General features: G+C 47.8%; 1 protein-coding gene across 3 annotated transcripts in view; it reads right to left on the bottom strand.

Moving 5' to 3' along the window:
- Positions 1 to 17193, bottom strand: part of DGKD (diacylglycerol kinase delta) — a 69477-nt gene extending 52284 nt beyond the window's left edge. Inside the window, exon 1 of one of the 3 annotated variants that reach the window (XM_054074134.1) lies at positions 17011 to 17193. In XM_054074134.1, coding sequence (XP_053930109.1) covers positions 17011 to 17166 — 156 coding nt within the window. In that variant the 5' untranslated portion in view covers positions 17167 to 17193. Of the gene's footprint in view, positions 1 to 335; positions 355 to 2842; positions 2861 to 17010 lie in introns of those variants that run through there. The other 2 variants (XM_054074135.1, XM_054074136.1) reach the window with 2 other exon arrangements.
- Between the last annotated feature and the right edge of the window lie 1372 nt (positions 17194 to 18565).

Genomic DNA, 18565 nt, shown 5'->3' on the forward strand with positions numbered 1-18565 from the left:
CTGGAAGAGATTAAATTCATTCAACATAAGCGAGCAAACTTAAAAAGATTAAACCATCACAATGCATCATCCACACTGGGTTGCGGTTTTATCCTTGTCTCCAGTGCTATCTCGATACCAAAAAAGATAAATAATTTACAACTGAGTAAGCATTTCAAAGCCTAACAACGACTCAGGGAGTGGAACAGTTAAACTCGCTGAGGTCAGATTTCAGCCGCAGTAACTGTGCAGTAACTGTGCCGTTCATTTAACCGGTGTTTGAGGACAAGCACAAACACTCCACAGTCTACCTGTCCCTATCTCCAGTTCTGCCTCCTGACATTATCGGCACCCACCTGGCACAGAGCTGGCAAGCTGCAGGCCCGCGGGGTAAAGAGTGAAACTAGAGAGAAGGAGCTACATCCAACTTCAGCATTTGGTGTTCTTCAGAGAGTCTTGGCCCTGCCTCAGCGCTCCCTGGCTGGCTGCCATTTCCCAGGGCTGCAGAGCCAAAACTGTCTACGCACACTGCCTTTTTTTTTCGTCAACTGCTTTATAACTAGACTGACATACCAGCATACACAGTCCCATATGCTCGCTCGCATACTTTGCATACGTAGGGGCATGTAGTTAATCCACATGCACTTCATTCTACTTCATCAAATGCATTTGATTCTTTCGCTGAGGACAGATTCTGAATACCCACAGCTACATGAAAATAATCTCAAAAACTGCAGCTTAGAAAGACAAAAGACAGAGAAGTCACAGCTGAGGGTTCATGACTATGTTACTGCCTAGGAGCTGCCCTCCTTCTCTCCCCATGAAACAGCCCCCAGGAACCCACTTCTGGCTGAGAGAGCCCAATGTGATAAACACACAGTTAAAACATGCGAAACGAAAGGCCCAGCAATCTTGTAAGACAGGTTATTCTGTGTCTTGATGCCAGGAAAACGACACAGCGTTAACATACCAGAGGTCTCGGAGCAACTCAGGTTTGTAACAGAGTCAGGTCACCAATGAGTATCAATTATTCACAGCCTTAAACGTCCACTGCCAGGCTACTACAGAGCACAAAATAAATACTCTTACTGATCCTCAGGGTTTAGTTCATTTTAGAAATCCTTTCCAGAGCACTAAACTCGCTTTTAAAATGCTATATATACTTCTAATGTGGGTCTTTCCTTCTTGAAGCAGCTGCAGGTTTTAATACTTTCCACACACGCTGGCCCTTGCCAAGCTCAAAGTTTCCTCAAAAAGCACTCAGAAAAAAAATGCTGACTATAAGGAGAAACATCTGTCTGACAATACATGCTCTTCTCCTGCTAGACTGAGCCATCCTCAAACTGGCCCAAGAGACCACAGGGCCTGGACCACCACAGTGATGCCTCTGCTCACAAAGGGGTTGGGGAAGCGCAGGCTCCTGCTCCTGAAGGAGAGCTGCTGGCCACAGGAGCCACTACACCAGTCACCACTGAGCTGGGAAAGAGCAAAGGGCAAGAGCTCCCCTGTCTCCTCTAAAAGAAACATCATCTACATTGGGGGTGTGAACTGGCTGAATGCGAGGGGAACACACCTAAACCTCATCTTTTCCCAGAGCCACCTGCAAAAATGCCTCTCGGTGCTGGAGCAAACATCAACATTGTGTGCCCGGTTTACCTGAGGATCGCCAAATACCACCACGGTATTTCCAGCAGAATGAAAACAGAACGAAAATACATGATTGAGGACTAAACTCACATCATAAATCGTCCATTTCCCTCATCAGCTCCCCACACCTCTGAAACGATCGCAGAAAGACACCTTGGTGCCCATTTTCCACAAGCCACAGCAGGGACACAGCGGTAGGAATAAACTCTAAGCAACTTTAAGGCATGTGGGAGCAGCTTTAGGGTCTGGAAGTTAAACACACTATAGCGATACCCAGAAACAAGCTTTTAAACCAACTTAGAGCTGGTGCTACAGCAGAGAATCCAAAACTCAGCCATGATGTTAATCTGAAGCTTCAGCATAAGAGAAAATGGAGTTCAAAGACTGACCCAACCCCATCCCTTGCTGAAACGAGCTTGAAGGTGACACCAGAACTGAAGGCACTCATCTGGAACCGGGAGAGTCGCATTCAGGCTCCTACTGTGCCATGGACCTTTTGTGAGATCCCAATAAAGTAATTTTCAGTCTGTGTGTCTCCATCTCCTACCTGCCAAGTGGATCAACCAGCACTGCCCAACTCTGCCGAGTCCTACTATAATATACATATATGTGTGCATGTGTCTGTCTGATGAATTACATCAACCTCCGGCACCTGAGTATCAAAGAGACATGTAAAGCAAGAGCATCTAAATTACCATGCTAAAGAAATCACACGTTGCTGCAGTTCTTTTCTGCAGAGAAGAAAATGGGAAAGTGGCAAGAGATTTCCCAGATTAAGAGAGAATCGTAGAGAGATCCTTTGCATTCCTCAGACAAAACCATATATAATTAAAAGGTGAGAAAGAGAAAGCAGGTACCAAACTCAGCAAAGCCCTGAACCAAAGTTAGAGAGGAATTAAAAATCCCAGGGAAGACTTCCAGGATGCAAAGCCCAAAGATGTCAAGGAGTCTAATCAGAAAATAACAGCTTACAGGAGGCAGTTTCAGATCTCTGCTGCTACGCTTATTCACAGATATGCTTCAGTAGGGGTCAGCCAGAGCCCTGCAGTCCCCAAGCTCAGCCAGTAGCGCTCTCACCACTCAAACTCTTGCCCAGCCCACCAGAACATAACTCACAGCAAAACAATACCTCTGCTTCCCACAGCTCCTGCCTGCCACTCAGCTCCCGAGTGCTGTGCATCAGCCAGCTCCCCTCACCTTGGCAGGCCTCACTCACCACTGCACAAGGCGTGCATTCCTCCATTCCTCTTTAAAACAGAACCCTGGGGTGGGTTTTTTTTAACCAAAAGGCAACAATCGCAGAGGTCACCCTGCCCCTCCCTCGGCAGCAGTTTATGTCATTTGCCAGCCTCTATCTATAGAAAACCTCACAGCTACATAACTGAGAGATGAAAGGCCAGTGAGCAGCGAGCTCTCGCAGGCACGCATTGCTCAGAGAAAACAAGCCTCTGGTTCAGAGCTGCCCATCTCTGCACGAGAGCAGCTGTTCTATTTATAGGCACACTGCTCAGAAAAGAGTTTGGTGGGTTTGGGCGGAAAGGGTTGGAGATAAGATCAAGAAGACTTTATGAAATGATTCAGACATTGCTGCCTTTCTCCTCCTCTATTTTAATTTTAAATTTTACAGCCAAAGGAGTTGCTACTTGCAGAGGAACACAGATGAAAAAAATTAACCGGGGAAAAGACTTGACAGCAAAGGGACACTGAATGACATAAAATGGGGGAGCTGAATGGTTATGTCTGCTCAACAGCCTCTCTGTGGCTTTTTAATTGAAGATCTATTCTGATCAGATTACTAGCCATATAATTAATGAAGACAAAAGTGAAATTACTTCTCCCATTACGAAAAAAGAGGGTTAAATCTGTTTTGCGTCATACATTGGATCCTAGAGGAAAAGTAACTGCCCTGCAACATGATGAGGTCTGATTACGTGCATCCTATCAAGGACAAATATAAGACCTGTTCCTGATGGAACTATCCAGACTGCTTTCTATCCAGCTGAGTTTCTCTCCAACGTGGTAGTACGGCACTCCATAGGCCATCAACACTGTGAAAAAATGGAGCACCTTCTTGGACCAAGCCTAAAATGATTTGTGTACTAGTTTCAACAGTGACCCCAGTTTACCGTATTACAAGACAGTGTAAGAAATGTTATGCCACAAACTCAAAATTTAAAGCACTGCTGCACAGAGCAGAGTGTCTTAAGTGTCTCAGCAAAGAACGTGATCAGACAACTGAAAGGCAGGGCCCAGGAAATTTCTTGCATTTCACAGTTTATCTTTGGCCTCAAAGAAAAGCAACTTCCTGCAGAAAAAAAATCAGTTCACAGTAAGCAATATACAATCCTCCCTCCAACTCATCCCCTGTTACAACTCAACTTTTAGGACGAGAAACAGTAAGTTCTTAGATTTCTCCTGTCAAAACCGGTGCAGCATCCTTAGCTGACGAAAGAAAAGTTTTCCCACCTCAACAGGAATGGTTTCCAACAACCTAGAAGACTTAAATTAAGGACTTAGGGCAGGGAGAGCCTTGTGCTTTGGTGCTTCCCCCCCCCACAGTCCCACCTTGTAAAAACAAGACACCAAACAATTAACAGTATTCATCCACAAACCCAGTGAGGAACAGTCGTATTTTCTGCAGTATCACTTGTCTGAAGTGTCTCTGCATCCAGTAACTCACATCAGGAGATCAGAGATCAGCCTACACAAACATCTTCTGCACTGATAAAGCAAATGACTCCAGGGGAAAGTTAAGAACGATCACATTGGATTTCAGCTACTTTTAGGTGGCATCCCTTTTTCTCCTGCTTGCTACATAAAAACAAAGGAGTAGTCCATCCGTTCCCAAAGCTTAAGCCTCTTGTCCCATTTGGAAGCAGTGGCCTTGACAAAAGTGATTTCCTAATCTGGAAAAGATCCTACCAGCCAGACCAAAGGCAAGTACCAAGCGTACCCAGCTGTCAGGCTGGCAAGCATCCTCTCGCACAGGGTAGCTCCAAACCGTGTTCAATACACCCAGAGGAAGAACAATGCAACCTGTTTGACAGCTGAGATCATGACATATTCTTAGGGGCAGTTATTCACTGTGGCACATCTGAAATGAGAACTCTGCTCCACTGGTATTTCTTTCCAAAGCAGAAAATGAACTGTATACAAGGTAAAAGCAAAATAATCCAAAACTACCTCAAGAGCAACTAAAGAATTCCAAAGTCTTCAACATCTGGATTTCTCCATTTTCCATGTGTCCTCAGAACATCAAAACTTCCAGGGCACAGACTGTTTTTCTTTCTATGTACTATAAAACTTTGAGCAGGGTGCTGATGCCAAACAAAAAATAACTAAAGAAAGCACCAAATGAGAAGGAGAAAACAAAACTTTGAGCAGGTTGCTGATGCCAAACAAAAAAATAACTAAAGAAAGCACCAAATGAGAAGGAGAAAACAAAGTAAAAAGGCATATGCAGAACTGACAGGCTATCTTTATATATGTTTAGTAAGGAAATGACAGGCAGCTGATCCCCAGGGATCAGGCAACCTCACCCAGTCAATCACTTTGGGTACGCCGTGGCAAAAAAAGCCGGGAGTAGATTTGCAGTGACTTAACCATGGCAAGAAAAGCCATGCCTTGCTAGGGCAGGGACAAACCTGGAGTGCTGCACCTTGCTGGGGGTAAAACAGTTCTAGTAGCTGGTCCCATAAAAACTCTCGGTCGTGATTGCAAATATGGAACTAATAATTATTTAGAAAGCAAATGAAATACAGTAAATCCGATAAAGAAACTATAGGAATAAATCTAACCAGCCCCGTAGAATAAGACATGAAAGGTCAAAAGGCTCAGGGTTAACAAGCTAATCCGAGAGCAACATCCTTCCACGAGACACTGGTCACACCCTGGAAATTAACTCCAGGAAGGGGGGAAATCTGGATCAGTAATGCAGTGCTAAGTACAGGACACGCAGGGAGCTATGCCAAACTACAGGGGAGCACAAGGAATTTACAGGTTGTATAGTCCGGTTTGGGAATTCTACCTTAAATGCTCTTGCAAAAGCGAGAATTGCATTAAGATTTCTCTCACTGGTATCAAAAGAACAGGACGTGATGTGAACGAGAACACGCATTATGTGAGCACGCTGCAACAAAAGACTACAGAAGAGGGGAGAAAAGAAAGAAAATCAGAGGTGAGCGGCAGGAAACAAATGTCAAAACAGATGCTAGGGCTGTGAGTCAACAATTAGGTACCAGAAGCTGAGCTCTGATAAAGGGGGCACTGTCAGGGCTTTGTGCATACATACCTTAATACCATTTTGTTTAATAACCCATGTTTTATAAACTAGGGAAGCATCCATGCCAGGTTAAGCACAGACCTCTGGACAATCACACGGAAAAGCTTGCAAAATCTCCCCTAACAGCCATCCTCCCAATCCCCTCCTTTTCCAGCCTCTATCTCTGCTGAATTAGCTGGACTTGGCATACCCAGTGAGAGACCAGGGGGAACTCAGGTGACAGCTCCCAGTACAGCCTCTCTGCAACTACTAAGAGGAGCAGAATTCAGAGCAGCACGCAGCGATCTGTTGATAGCGCAGCTGCCATGTCGCTGCAACAGGAAGCGCAAGCTCGTTCTCCAGATCAGCAGTGAAAACAGGAGTTTGTATCAAATAAAACACTGAAATGGCTTGCATTAGAATCTGCCTTGGCACAGGCAGACAAATGCTCAAACACTTCATTCTTCATTAGCTAATGCTGCAGCCAGTAATCAAAGAACAGGTCTTTGAACTAGTCTTCCTCAAGACCACATTCACCTGCTGCTACTGTGCATGATTCTCTTCTGAAAGGGAGGGGCACTCATAGACCAAAAGCAAGTAAATTAACAAAGAACAACAAATTTGAAAGCCACAGAGGTTGTATGTATATGGGAAGGGAAATACAACGTACCAGCCTATCATCACGCAGCTCCCTGGAAAAGTGAGCTCAGTCAGAGAGCTCAAAGCAAAGTATTTAAAGTAGACAAATACTCTGGTCAGCTACTTGGAAGAGAGACTGAAAAACAAAACAGTGCACTCTGCTTCAGGATGAGTTAGTAGCTGGACAACTCCTGACACACTAACCGTTTAAACCCTCAGTATGCTTTCCATAGGCTCCAGGCATCCTTCCCAAACACATTTATCAAAAGAGAGGAACTGAGCATGAAGCTCAAGTCATCCCAGCAAACTAGAACAAAGCTGGAAGATATGGGCTCAAGTCTATCCAGAGATAATCAAAACAAAAAATGCAACAGTTTAAAAGCTATCTGAAAACTTTGTAATGGAATAAAATTTTAGAGGGTACTATTTAAACATGAATTCTAAGGACTAATATGAAAAATATGCTGTTATTTTTTTCTATCATCTTAAAATACATGTACACAACTACACTGCTTCCTTAGAACACTTTCCCCCAGCACAAAAAATTTCACAACACACTGCCTGCCGTAAAACCTTCAACTCTGACACGCCTGTCACACAGCTTTGCACCAGAGTCCCCTTTATTAGCCAAGAGCACCTTGCTCTGCTGCTGAAATGCAGCGATACAACCTCACTGTGAATGAAAGCGTTGGATGCAGAGCCCTTTAACACTGCAGCCTGTATCGCTAGAACTTAAATAACATTTTTATTCACGCAGAGAGTGCCAGGTTATTTCCAATGAGCTCCGTTGCCCATCCAAGCCCCCACATCCACTTCTCCAGCAGGCAGAACAAGCCAGGCACTTACCATAGCAGCGTATCAGGGCCATTTGATATAAAGAGGATCAGGCTGGGAAGGCACAATCGGTGCTACTACAAGAACAACAAACGCAAGGGAAAGCACATCCAGAATACAGCTGCGGATCTCATCCTCGCAATCATAACCACCCCATCCTTCCCATACTGCTAAATGTCATGGAGACTTTGGCCAAGTAGGAAGGAAAAGTCAGCAGAAAGTACTGGTGGCAGAACTTCAGGACACGGGAAAGTGAAAGTTATACCTTGAGGAAGAAAACCAAATCCTTCGCCCTTGTGTCACGAAGGCTGAGAGAATGACAGCTTCCTCCCACTGTGTCTGGATTCCCACCAACTCTGCTACTGAATCCTGCAAGGAGCCTTATTTGGTAGTGGCTGGTAGATATAGGGCCAAATCCTGATCCCTTTACTCCAACTGGTATTCCAATGGGATTACACTGTGGAGAGCAGAAAGCAGCTTTTGGCATTTGGCCATTTAATTAATACTTAAGGTATCTTAGGATTTATTTTTATCTCATGTGTAACAATTGTCGTTATCAGATTTTCCATATTTATGTATTAAACAACCTATGCTTTTAAGTTTTTTTTTCCTCATCCACTTAACATCGTTTTTAAAGGATACTCCAAAGTTTTTCATTTGTTTTTCCATTTTCCCTGTTTTAATGTCCTGCAAATACCTCTGACCATGCCAAGACATCTTGATCAGCACCAGTAACAACAAGGAAGATCAGCACAGCCCTGGGAACACCGTTTGGTTAACTTTCAGCTAAAAAGAACAGAAGGGGCTGGTATGAGTCCCCAGAATACTGATTTTTAATAAAATCTCAATGACAGATCCACACCTTATAGAACAGCACTCCAACCTGCCTTGGCAGAGAGCAGTCTGAAGAGGCAGCAACACGCCCTCCCTGTTTTATCAGCCACACTTCTGCGATTCCATGCATTTGATGCAAAAAGAGTGTATCTTAGCTCCCAGTATGGGAAACTGAGGTGGTACCAAGTCTCCGCACTACAACATGACATGGCTATATTTATGAAAACTTGCAAGACTCAAATACAATGTGCTTGATGCAAACATTATGTAATCAAGATGCCGTTTCCTTTTTCAAGAACACCAAACCACAACATCAGAAAAGGCATCAGATGTAAAATGTTCCAACTCAGCAATGAAACTGTGAGGAAACAGAAGGATTTCCTTTAAACCCAAATGGAGTAATTGCATATTAATCAATTATCTAAATCTGCAGTGGTAACCTTTTAGCCAGGGAAGCTACTTTCTACCTCTCTGGATGCAAAGAGGGCAGCAGGCTTCCAATCTCCTCTGTAAAATAAAATATGTATTTCTGACCACGCGCAGCCCATGGATGACAGACAAAGCGCTGTACCCCATTGGAAGCACTGCACTGCTTCTGCAGAGGTGCAGCTCTACCGAACCAGGCACGCACAATAAGCTCATTGCTTTCTGAAGGGCTCTATATAAGAAGCCAGTGAGAAGGGACCATGAAAGATGGCAGCTCGTGCGGAGCACTGCTGCTGCCTCAGCACGTCTGCCTGGAGCTGATCTGTCCCTGGATAGGCTGCAGAACCACACAGAAGCATCTTTTTACTTTAAAAGACACTCGCATAACTCTTAGTGAAACAAGAAGCAATAACCACTTTGGGGAAAAACCAGAGAACAAATGGTTTAAGTGGAGAGTTAATCAAAATTCCTTGACATAATGATTTGTGCATTTGAAAACTTGAATAAACATATTTGATGAGAAAGGTGCTTTTTACCAGGACAGTATTTTGCTCTGAAATTTCTGATGCTGCTGTGATACTATCCAATATAAACTTCAGACTTTCAAGGTAACAGGGAGTACAAAATCCTTTCCTTACCTCGATTCTTTCTTTTAAGTGTGAAAGTGTATTTGCTGTTTTGGAAAGAATCACACTGGGTTTGTAAGTAAAGAAGGTAAAGTTTTGCAGTGCCTTACACGGTATCCTGGACTTTCTCATCCGCTGATCTGGACAGGCATTTTACAGTTTTCATTTGTAGTTTTCATTTACGATCCAGTGCTTCCCTAAGGTAAAATATCAATTATCACAGAATCATAGAATGGTTTGGGTTGAAAGGGTCCTTAAAGATCATCCAGTTCCAACCCCCTGCCATGGGCAGGGACACCTCCCACTGGCTCAGGCTGCCCAAGGCCCATCCAACCTGGCCTGGAACACCTCCAGAGATGGAGCAGCCACAGCTTCCCTGGGCAACCTGGGCCAGGGCCTCACCACTCTCAACATGAAGAAATTCCTCCTTGTGTCTACTCTAAATCTGGCCCTTTCCAGTTTAAAGCCATCCCCTTTCATCCTATCACTCCAAGCCTTTGTGAACAGCCCCTCTCCAGCTTACTTCTGGCCCCTCCAGGTACCGGAATGTTGCTCTAAGGTCTCCTCGGAGCCTTCTCCTCTCCAGCCTGAACAGCCCCAACTCTCTCAGCCTGTCCTTGTATGGGAGGTGCTCCAGCCCTCCGATCATCCTTGTAGCCTCCTCTGAACCCGTTCCAACAGTTCCATATCCCTCTCTCTTATGTTCAGGATTCAGAACTGGACACAATACTCCAGAGAAGGTTATTATTTTTTGTAACAACAGGTTTTGGGTAGGGGGAAAATCCTCTAAACATTTGAATTAGTTTTATTTTAAAATAAATAAAACTTATTTAATATCCATTTTCTTTTGTCTCTAATTTTATTTGAGAGAACAATTACTAGCCTGGCAATGTACTTTTTAGCAATGTGGTCGAAGTAAATCGACGTTCTCATAACAAGCAGAAGTTTAATGTTAGCTCTGTAGTTCCTGGAACCTGAACTATAGTTAGAAGGAATGAGAAGAGCTACAAGTGTGTGTGGTTTTGTGCTTTGTTTTGTGCTCTTTTGAAAAAAAAAAAAAAAAAAGGAAGTAACAGCTGTCGCTTTCACATCGCATCCAAAACGCTCCCGCAGCGCGGCAGCCTTACAGTACAGCAGTGGTAACAGCGCTGGGAGGCTTCCCAAATCCTGTCAGAACAGCTGAGTCTGAAGAGCACGCGAAACACAGCGTAGATTGAGTTAAGGGGCAGAAACATTCTTACAGCCACGTACAGCGGCCTGAAAACTGACCTTTCTCCTCAGTGCTCAGACAAGGAACTAGTCTTCCATGGTGTTAATCCAAGAAAATGCATGGCCTTAAACCTGTGCTCAAGGTGTTTGGTTTGGATTCAATCGCAAGGACTTTCTCTTTTGCAACAATTACCTCTCTTTAAGGGAAGAGCTCCCAGTTTCTACCTGCACTAAAGCATGAGCTGATACCATTTATGACATGCAGAGCTCCCAAAATGTCCTCTTTTAGGCACCCTGTTAGAAAGCAGTACAACGACAAGCACAGGCTGAGAGAGTTGGGGTTGTTCAGCCTGGGGAACAGAAGGCTCCAGGGAGGCTTTAGAGCAGCTTCCAGTACTGAAAGGGGGTGCACGAAGCCTGGGGAGGGGCTCTTGATCAGGGAGTGCAGGGATAGGATGAGGGGGAACATTTTGAAGTTGAAAGTGGGGAGATTGAGATGAGATTTTAGGAAGAAATGTTTTCCTGTGAGGGTGGGGAGGCACTGGAACAGGCTGCTGCCCAGAGAAGCTCTGGCTGCCCCATCCCTGGAGGTGTTCAAGGCCAGATTGGATGGGGCTTTGAGTAACTAGATCCAGTGGGAGGTGTCCCTGCCCATGGCAGGGGGTGGGACTGGATGGGCTTTGAGGTCCCTTCCAGCCCAAACCATTCTGTGATTCTATGAACAAACCCAGAATATGTTTTAGTGGGAGATATCACAGACAGAACAAGAATTAAGCCATAAATTCCCAAATTCCTCATTTGTTGCACATTTCTTTTACCTTGCCTCTTTACTGAAAGGCACGGCTTCTTATCATAATATTTCAGTGCTTGTATCGAATCAATAAACTTCTCCATGTCCTCACTCTGATCTCACCTCAGAAAACCTTAAAACATTTGCTCTCCAGAAATAAAAAACCAACTTCCTTTACCTACAAAAAGGACATTGTATCTATTAGGCAATACAAGAACGAAACAGGCTTTCCTCAGTCACTCATGCTGCCTACCATATGTTGGAGAATTTGGTTTAGTCTGCCCTGGAAACTTGCACAAAAACAAGGAGAAACATTTTGCTTCATCCTGTTTTTCCTTGCCCCTATGCTTCAGGGTGGCTCCCAGACCTCAAAACTACTAATCAGAAAGAGAATCACAACCTCTTCTAGTGTGAAAGTTATCTATACCACAGGCTGCTGCACAGCACAGAAATAGGAAACTCACTTGTTCAGATACCGAACAAAGCCTGTTCACCACAGCATAAAGCTCAGCACCTACTGGTTAATTTATCCAGCTCCTCATAGGATAAATTAACCTGACATAGCTCTGGTACTAGTGCTAGACAGCTTCCAGCATCCCAGAAAGACTGGAGTGCAGCTCGCTCTCTATTAAACTCGAAATATATACTGCAAACCTGTCTTAAAAAGTTCAACGCAATGCTAAAAGGTTATAAAAAGCCTAGAATATTACAGAGAAATTGCTCATAAAAATAAACAGAAGTTATAATGCACTAGTCTAAACAAGAAGTCCTCCTGATGCCACCCAAGGACACTGCTGAAATCCTGTCTGGTGAACAAACCGAGATCTCAATGGACCAAAGCTGCCAGGCTGGAAATCACACCGAACTGATGAATGAACAGGAAGATGGCCTGTTCATCCACTCTCCTGCTTTCTGAGGTTTGCAATGTGACGCTTGCAATGAAAGGTCAAGTGCAAAGGAAGACGCGTGCTTTATTGTTGGAGCAGATAAGAGGTGCGGTGCTCCTCCATTTCACACTCTCCCGGGACCGCTTTTGATACTGCTGTGTCTTCATCCAGAGACAACTGACAGCACGGCTTCAGCTGATTCCTGCTGAGTCTTCAACACTGCTTGTGAAGGTGGAAGTGGGGCTCCTGCTCCCGAATCTCCTCACACACCCCATCCTGCTCGTTTTTATCTCAACCCTTTCTAAATTCCCACCCTCTCTTAGCTGACTGACAGTGTCTGCAGCTGCACCAACGCCAGCCTGAGACCAGGAGAGGGGAAAAAACAGCATCCTATGAAGCTTGATACTGGTACAAGTCCGACAGGTCTCAAAACGGCTGATCAAGCAGTCTATGCAGCCTCCACTTCTTTACCAGTCAAGATAGCAGCAGCTACGCTACTAGCTATACCTGATCATACGAGGTTTTTCCTTTCCCCAGCATAACAGCCATTACGAGATCGCCAAAAGTACTTATCTTACGCCTTCTTCTCTTCCTCAAAAATTCTGTCTAGCTAAAAATATCTAAGTACATTAACACAAAGTGCTTCACTTCCCAAACAGCTTTCCGCTCCTCCTTCCCCTGCCCTGTATCTTCCCCAGGGACAGATTTTTCAGCTAAGCAGATGTTAGCTATGATTTGTCTTCAGATTTTGTACGTCAAAATCACAGCACCTGTACATGCAACAACTCTATCTGCCCCTCGGTGTTACCGCACCAATGGACTTCAGTCAAATGCAGGTGGGCAACACGTGGGCTCCAAAACAAGTTCACTGAAGTTTTATAGTCTTGTAAGCAAGCAGCTTTATCTTACAGGGTTTCTTGGGAAAACAGATGACAGAGGAAGGAAAACCTGTCTTCAAAGTGCTTGTGACTGTGACAAGCAAGTCAATTCAGAGGAACTCCATGGCTACTTTGCACTCAAGCTGTGGTGACAGTAAGCTTCCATGGTGATTTAACTGTACTTACAGGCACCGTCTTGAGCTAACTACGGCAAAAGATGTTGTTAAAAAAGATTTATATCCTCAGGGCACAGTAAAAGTGTCTGCATCTCTTATTGTCGCTCTGATGGACCTGTCCAACAGCTTCGAGTAGCCTGCACTGTCCTTCAATCAACAAATTCAGAATTAGGTCTGCCTTTACAGAGGAAGCAAGCTCCTCCAAGTCTCATTGGAACTACGATTACTCATGAAGTTGTCTTTGCTCCTTGCCCTCAGGACAAGGAAAAAGCATACATGCAGCAGCACGCAGAAAAGGTGGTGACAAAATAAAACAACATCGTCAAGCAACAGAACAAATCAATCCTTGCTGTCATAATACCTGGGCTTACTTGGAAAACTTGACAGTGTTTAGCTGGAGGTCTTCTGCAGATTAACATGCAGGAGGTGTAATAGCTGTAGCCAGTATCTGTATATAATCCTTGTTCTTAGCATGTTTATGTTTGCATAGTACAAGTGGCTGGTTTAGGCTTTTTTCAGCCATGCTGACGCAGGAAGTGATGTAAAACAGGGCAAATGATTAAGTAGGGACGTGGGGATTTGTTCTGCTACATTCAGACAGAAGTAGAATCCAATGCACCTTTTACATTAGCATCTCTAACACCCTGCCGTAAGCAAGAGTTCCCACTGTAGCACTGAGAAAGTCACTGTCCTAGCTCTTATCTGAGACACCATCTCATACATACTAAGGTCAGGCTACAGCATCCTTCCTCCCTTCCCACATGGAATCCCTGCCTCAAGTGGCATTAAGAAATCACAAGGCTCATCCAATCTCCAGCAAGACAAATTTCTGACATCCAGCACCCTGCGTGCTTGAAAACATCTCAAAAGGCTTATTTTTATCACAGCAGATTAACAGACCAGATCAAGTCACCTGGTGCTACAGCAAGGCTGAGATCTGCTTGACACACCAAACATCAACCTATTTAGAGCATTTCACCGTTTCCTGTTGTGGTTGAATGAACCACCTCACTGACAGAGCCAGATCCTCGGCGTCTTCGCTCAAGGACTGAGTGACAGTGTCGGCAGCACTTGGCAGATGGAAGAAGCAGCCCCACCATGCGGAATGAAGCGAGCACAAGGTCCTTACATATTCGGTTACAGGGGGGTCTTTGGAATTGGGACCAATGCAGCAAAGCAGTGACGAGCAGCAGGACAATGACGCGCGTGTGTGTATGAAAGCAGAGCAAACGAGCCAGCAGAAAAACGATCCCTACGAATAACACCTCAGACACCAAGTCATGCAGAGACATTTACTCTCCTTCGCTATGAATACAGGATAAGCAGAGCTGAGCTTGCAGCACCAGCACCGACCCGGCCTCCTGCATCCAGGCAGCAGCTTCTGTGCTTGCCCGTGCTTTGGTGACAACGGGAAGGTGATGGCTAAAGAAAAACTAACCCAGTATTCCTAAGCATGAAGATATCACACAACAATCCAAGAGTTATATCGGACTTTGACGGCTACAAAGAGAAATCACACAGCTATAGTAAAAATAGTACAGAAGAGGGCAACTCCCTGTGGGTGGTTCCTAGCCTACGGCTGAAGGAAATCTTTGCATCTTCTCTTACAGTAACAATACAGAGGAGCTACAGTTTTAGTCACAAAATACTGTTTCAGCCCCTAAAAATGGCATTATTGTTCCAGAACAAGGCAGAGAAGGGTAAAATCTCACTGGGCCAATGGAATTGGAGTGGAAAGGATTGATACCTGACCAGGGAGGCACATCAGGGGAGAAAAAGCTGGGAACAAAGACTAACCAGTCATAAGATCATTGTTTGACCAGGCAAGACATTAAACACCACTGCATGGCTACAGAAGGGGAAAATGGCGTAGTACTAAATTGGGAAAACTGGGATGCAACCATGGAAATGATAAGAAGATGCTGAAGGAGGTATATGCCGACTGCGGGGGCTGCACCTTGCAGACTAAAGAGCTCTGAACCCGAGACAATGACTTCTGTCATTACAGCAGGAAGAGGGGTTGGAAAGTGATTCGGGGGAGGGCAGAACAGACAGAGAGATGCAGCTGGGCTGTGCAAGGGTCCTCAGGGAAGGCACAGGGAGGTGAGGAGGGAGCCGATGGCAACTCTGATACCAGGTAAAAAGGGGGAGAAAAGGAGAGATGCGGCTTCAAGGAGTGGGGAGGGACCAGACGTCCTTAGAGCTCAAATATCAGAGTGGGGCAGGAGCTCAATAACTCCAAGAAAATATTAGAGAGGGAGACAGTAAGGGAGGAAAGAGGTGAAACAGGGCACACTGATCACCACTGCTGGGGTAGACAAGGTACCCAGCAGGTCTGAACCTGGGTGCTGGGAAGAAGGTGGCCTAAGCTGGGCTGGCAGGGAGGGTGAGTTAGGGACGTTCCTATGGGGCTTCAGAGGGGCAGCTTGGAGTGGTGGGGTACAGTTCCAGGAGGCCCCAAGGGCAGTGAGCAGGGTCGTCAGCAGACCTTGAACGGCATTTAGGGGGTGTCTGTTGACAGAGACCTGAGAAGCAGTTTGTTATAGAGATCCCTGAGGAGCATTCAGAGATTCTCAAGTCCATGAAAAGCTCTTAGGGGGTGTTGTCAGCAAAGCCCCAAGGGGCGGTTTTGGAGGGCCTGCCAGCAGGTCCCTGAGGGGCAGTTTGGGGAGCGGAATTACCAGCAGATCTCCAAAGGGTTGCTGGGGACAGACAGGATGGCTGGGATGCTGGGGGGCAGGATGGCTGGCAAGTCCCTGAGGGGCTGTCATGGAGACGGGATGGTAGGCAGGTCCCTAAGGGGTGGTTTGAAGGGGCAGGATGGAGGGCAGGTACCTGAGTGGCTGCTGGGGGGCAAGATGGGGGCAGGTTCCTAAGGGGCTGTTGGGGGGCAGGATGGGGGCAGGTTCCTAAGGGGCTGTTGGGGGGCAGGATGGGGGGCAGGTTCCTAAGGGGCTGTTGAGGGGGCAGGATGGCAAGCAGAAGCAGACCCGAGGAGCTGTTGGGGGGGAGGCAGGATGGCTGGGAGGTCCCTAAAGGGTGGTAAGAGGGGGCAGGATAGGGGGGCAGATCCCTGAGGGGCTGTTGAGGGGCAGGACTCAGAGGGGTGGTTTGGGGGGAGGGGAAGGGGCAGGAAGGGGGACAGAACCTGAGGCGCTGTTGGGCTGCAGGGTGGCTGTAAGGTCCCTGAGTCTGATTTTGGGGGCAGGATGGGAGGCAGGACCCGAGGGGCTGTTGGGGGTCAGGATGTCTGGAAGATTCCTGATAGGCTGTTGGGGGGCGGGATGGGGGGCAGGTCCCTAAGGAGTTGTTGGGGGGCAGGACCCCGAAGGGCAATTTTGTGGGGGGCAGGATGGCTGGAAGATCCCTGAGAGGCTGTTAGGGGACAGGATGGGGGGCAGGTCCCTAAGGGGTGCTAAGAGGGGGCCGGATAGGGGACAGAACTTGAGGCGCTGTTGGGGTGCAGGATGGCTGTAAGGTCCCCGAGGTTGATTTTGGGGGCAGGATGGGAGGCAGGACCCGAGGAGTGTTGGGGGTCAGGATGCCTGGAAGATTCCTGATAGGCTGTTGGGGGGCAGGATAGGGGGCAGGTCCCTAAGAGGCTGTTGGGGGGTAGGATGTTGGGCAGGACTCTGAGGGGCTGTTGGGGGGTAGGATGGTTAGATGGTTCCTGAGGGGCGGTTTGGGGGTCAGGATGGGGGGGCAGGTCTCTAAGGGGCTTTTGGGAGGCGGTTTGGGGGTCAGGGTCCCTAAGGCACCGCTGTGGGGCGGGATGGGGTCGGGGTTCCCGTGCGGGTCTGTGGGTCCCCGCCCGCCGCACGCACCTTCTGCCGGATCTGCCCGGACGTGGAGACCTTGCGGATGAGCTTCTGCGGGGAGCCGGGCTCCTGCTCGGGCTCGCTGTCCGACGACTCCTCGGGCGCGGCGGCGGCGCCCGCCCCGGCCTGGCCCTGGGGCTGCGCGGCCGCCGCCGCCGCCATGCTGCTCCCCTTCCCGCCGCGCCCCCTGCCGGGCACCGACCGCGCGGGACCCGCCCCCCGACCGCCCCCGGACCGCCCAAAAAACACCCCCCGAACGCACCTCGTGTCCTGTGTCCTGTCCCCAACAGCCCCCCGGGTCCTGCCACACCTCCCGCCCCCCAACAGCCCCCTAATAGCCTCTCAGGGATCTTCCAGCCATCATGTCTTCCCAACAGCCCCTTAGAGACCTGCTCGCCCCCCGCCCCATGTCTTGACCCCCTCAGGGACCCCTCTAGCCATCCTGCCCCCCAGGAGCCCCTCAGGGTCCTACCCACCATCCTGACGCCCCACACAAAGTCCCTTAGGGACCTCCCAGCCATCTTGCCTCCCCCGATAGACCGTGGGGTTGTGCCCTCCATCCTGCCCCCCAGGAGCCCCTCAGGGTTCCGGCCCCCATCCTGCCCCCCAACAGCCCCTCACGACCTGCCCCCCCATTCCGCCCCCTAACAGCTTCTCAGGGATCTTCCAGCCATTCTGCTCCCCAACAGCCCCCCAGGTTCTGCCTCCCATTCTGCCCCTCAGGGACCTTCCATCCATCCTGCCCCCCCAAAACCTCCCCTCGGGTCCTGCCCCACAAAATACCCCTTGGGTCCCTGCCCCACAAACCGCCCCCCCCAACAGCCCCCTTGGATCCTGCCCCCCCAAACCGTGCTCCTTGAATTGCCCTCCAATCCCACTCCAACTTCCCCTCATGTCCTGCCCCTCAGTCCCCAAATGCCCCCCAAAGAGCCCCCCCAACAGACCCTCAGGTCCTGCCTCCCAATCCCTAACTGCCCCACTAAACCACCCCCTTCCACAGCCCCCCAACGCCTCCCCCAAACACCCCTCAGGTCCCTGCCATGAGCAGGGCAGGGATCGTCCCCCTGGACTCAACACTGATGAGGCCACATATTGAATCTTGGGTTCAAGTTTTGGGAGCCTCACTACAAGAAGAACATTGAGGGGCTGGAGCACATCCAGAGAAGGGAATGGAGTTGGGGAAGGGTCTGGAGAACAAGGGTTATGAGAGGCAGCTGAGGGACCTGGGTCTCAAGTTGCACCAGGGGAGGTTTAGATTGGATATTAGGAAAAATCTCTTTAGCGAGAAAGTGGTGAAGCACTGGCAGAGGCTGCCCAGGGCAGTGGTGGTGTCTCCATCCCTGGAGGTGTTCAAAAAGCATGTGGCCATGCCACTTCAGGGCATGGCTTAGTTGGCATGATGATGTTGAGCTGACGGTTGGACTGGATGAGCTTAGAGGACTTTTCCAACCTTAATTATTCTATCATTTAATAAAAAACTGTGGGCACATCCTGTAGGTCCTCTTCCTCAAGGCAAGACCTGTTGTGGAACAGGTGCTTTGCTCCTGCTCCATCCTGTACA

The sequence above is a fragment of the Cuculus canorus genome, chromosome 9, assembly GCF_017976375.1.
Source record: "Cuculus canorus isolate bCucCan1 chromosome 9, bCucCan1.pri, whole genome shotgun sequence".
Taxonomy (NCBI): Eukaryota; Metazoa; Chordata; class Aves; order Cuculiformes; family Cuculidae; genus Cuculus; species Cuculus canorus.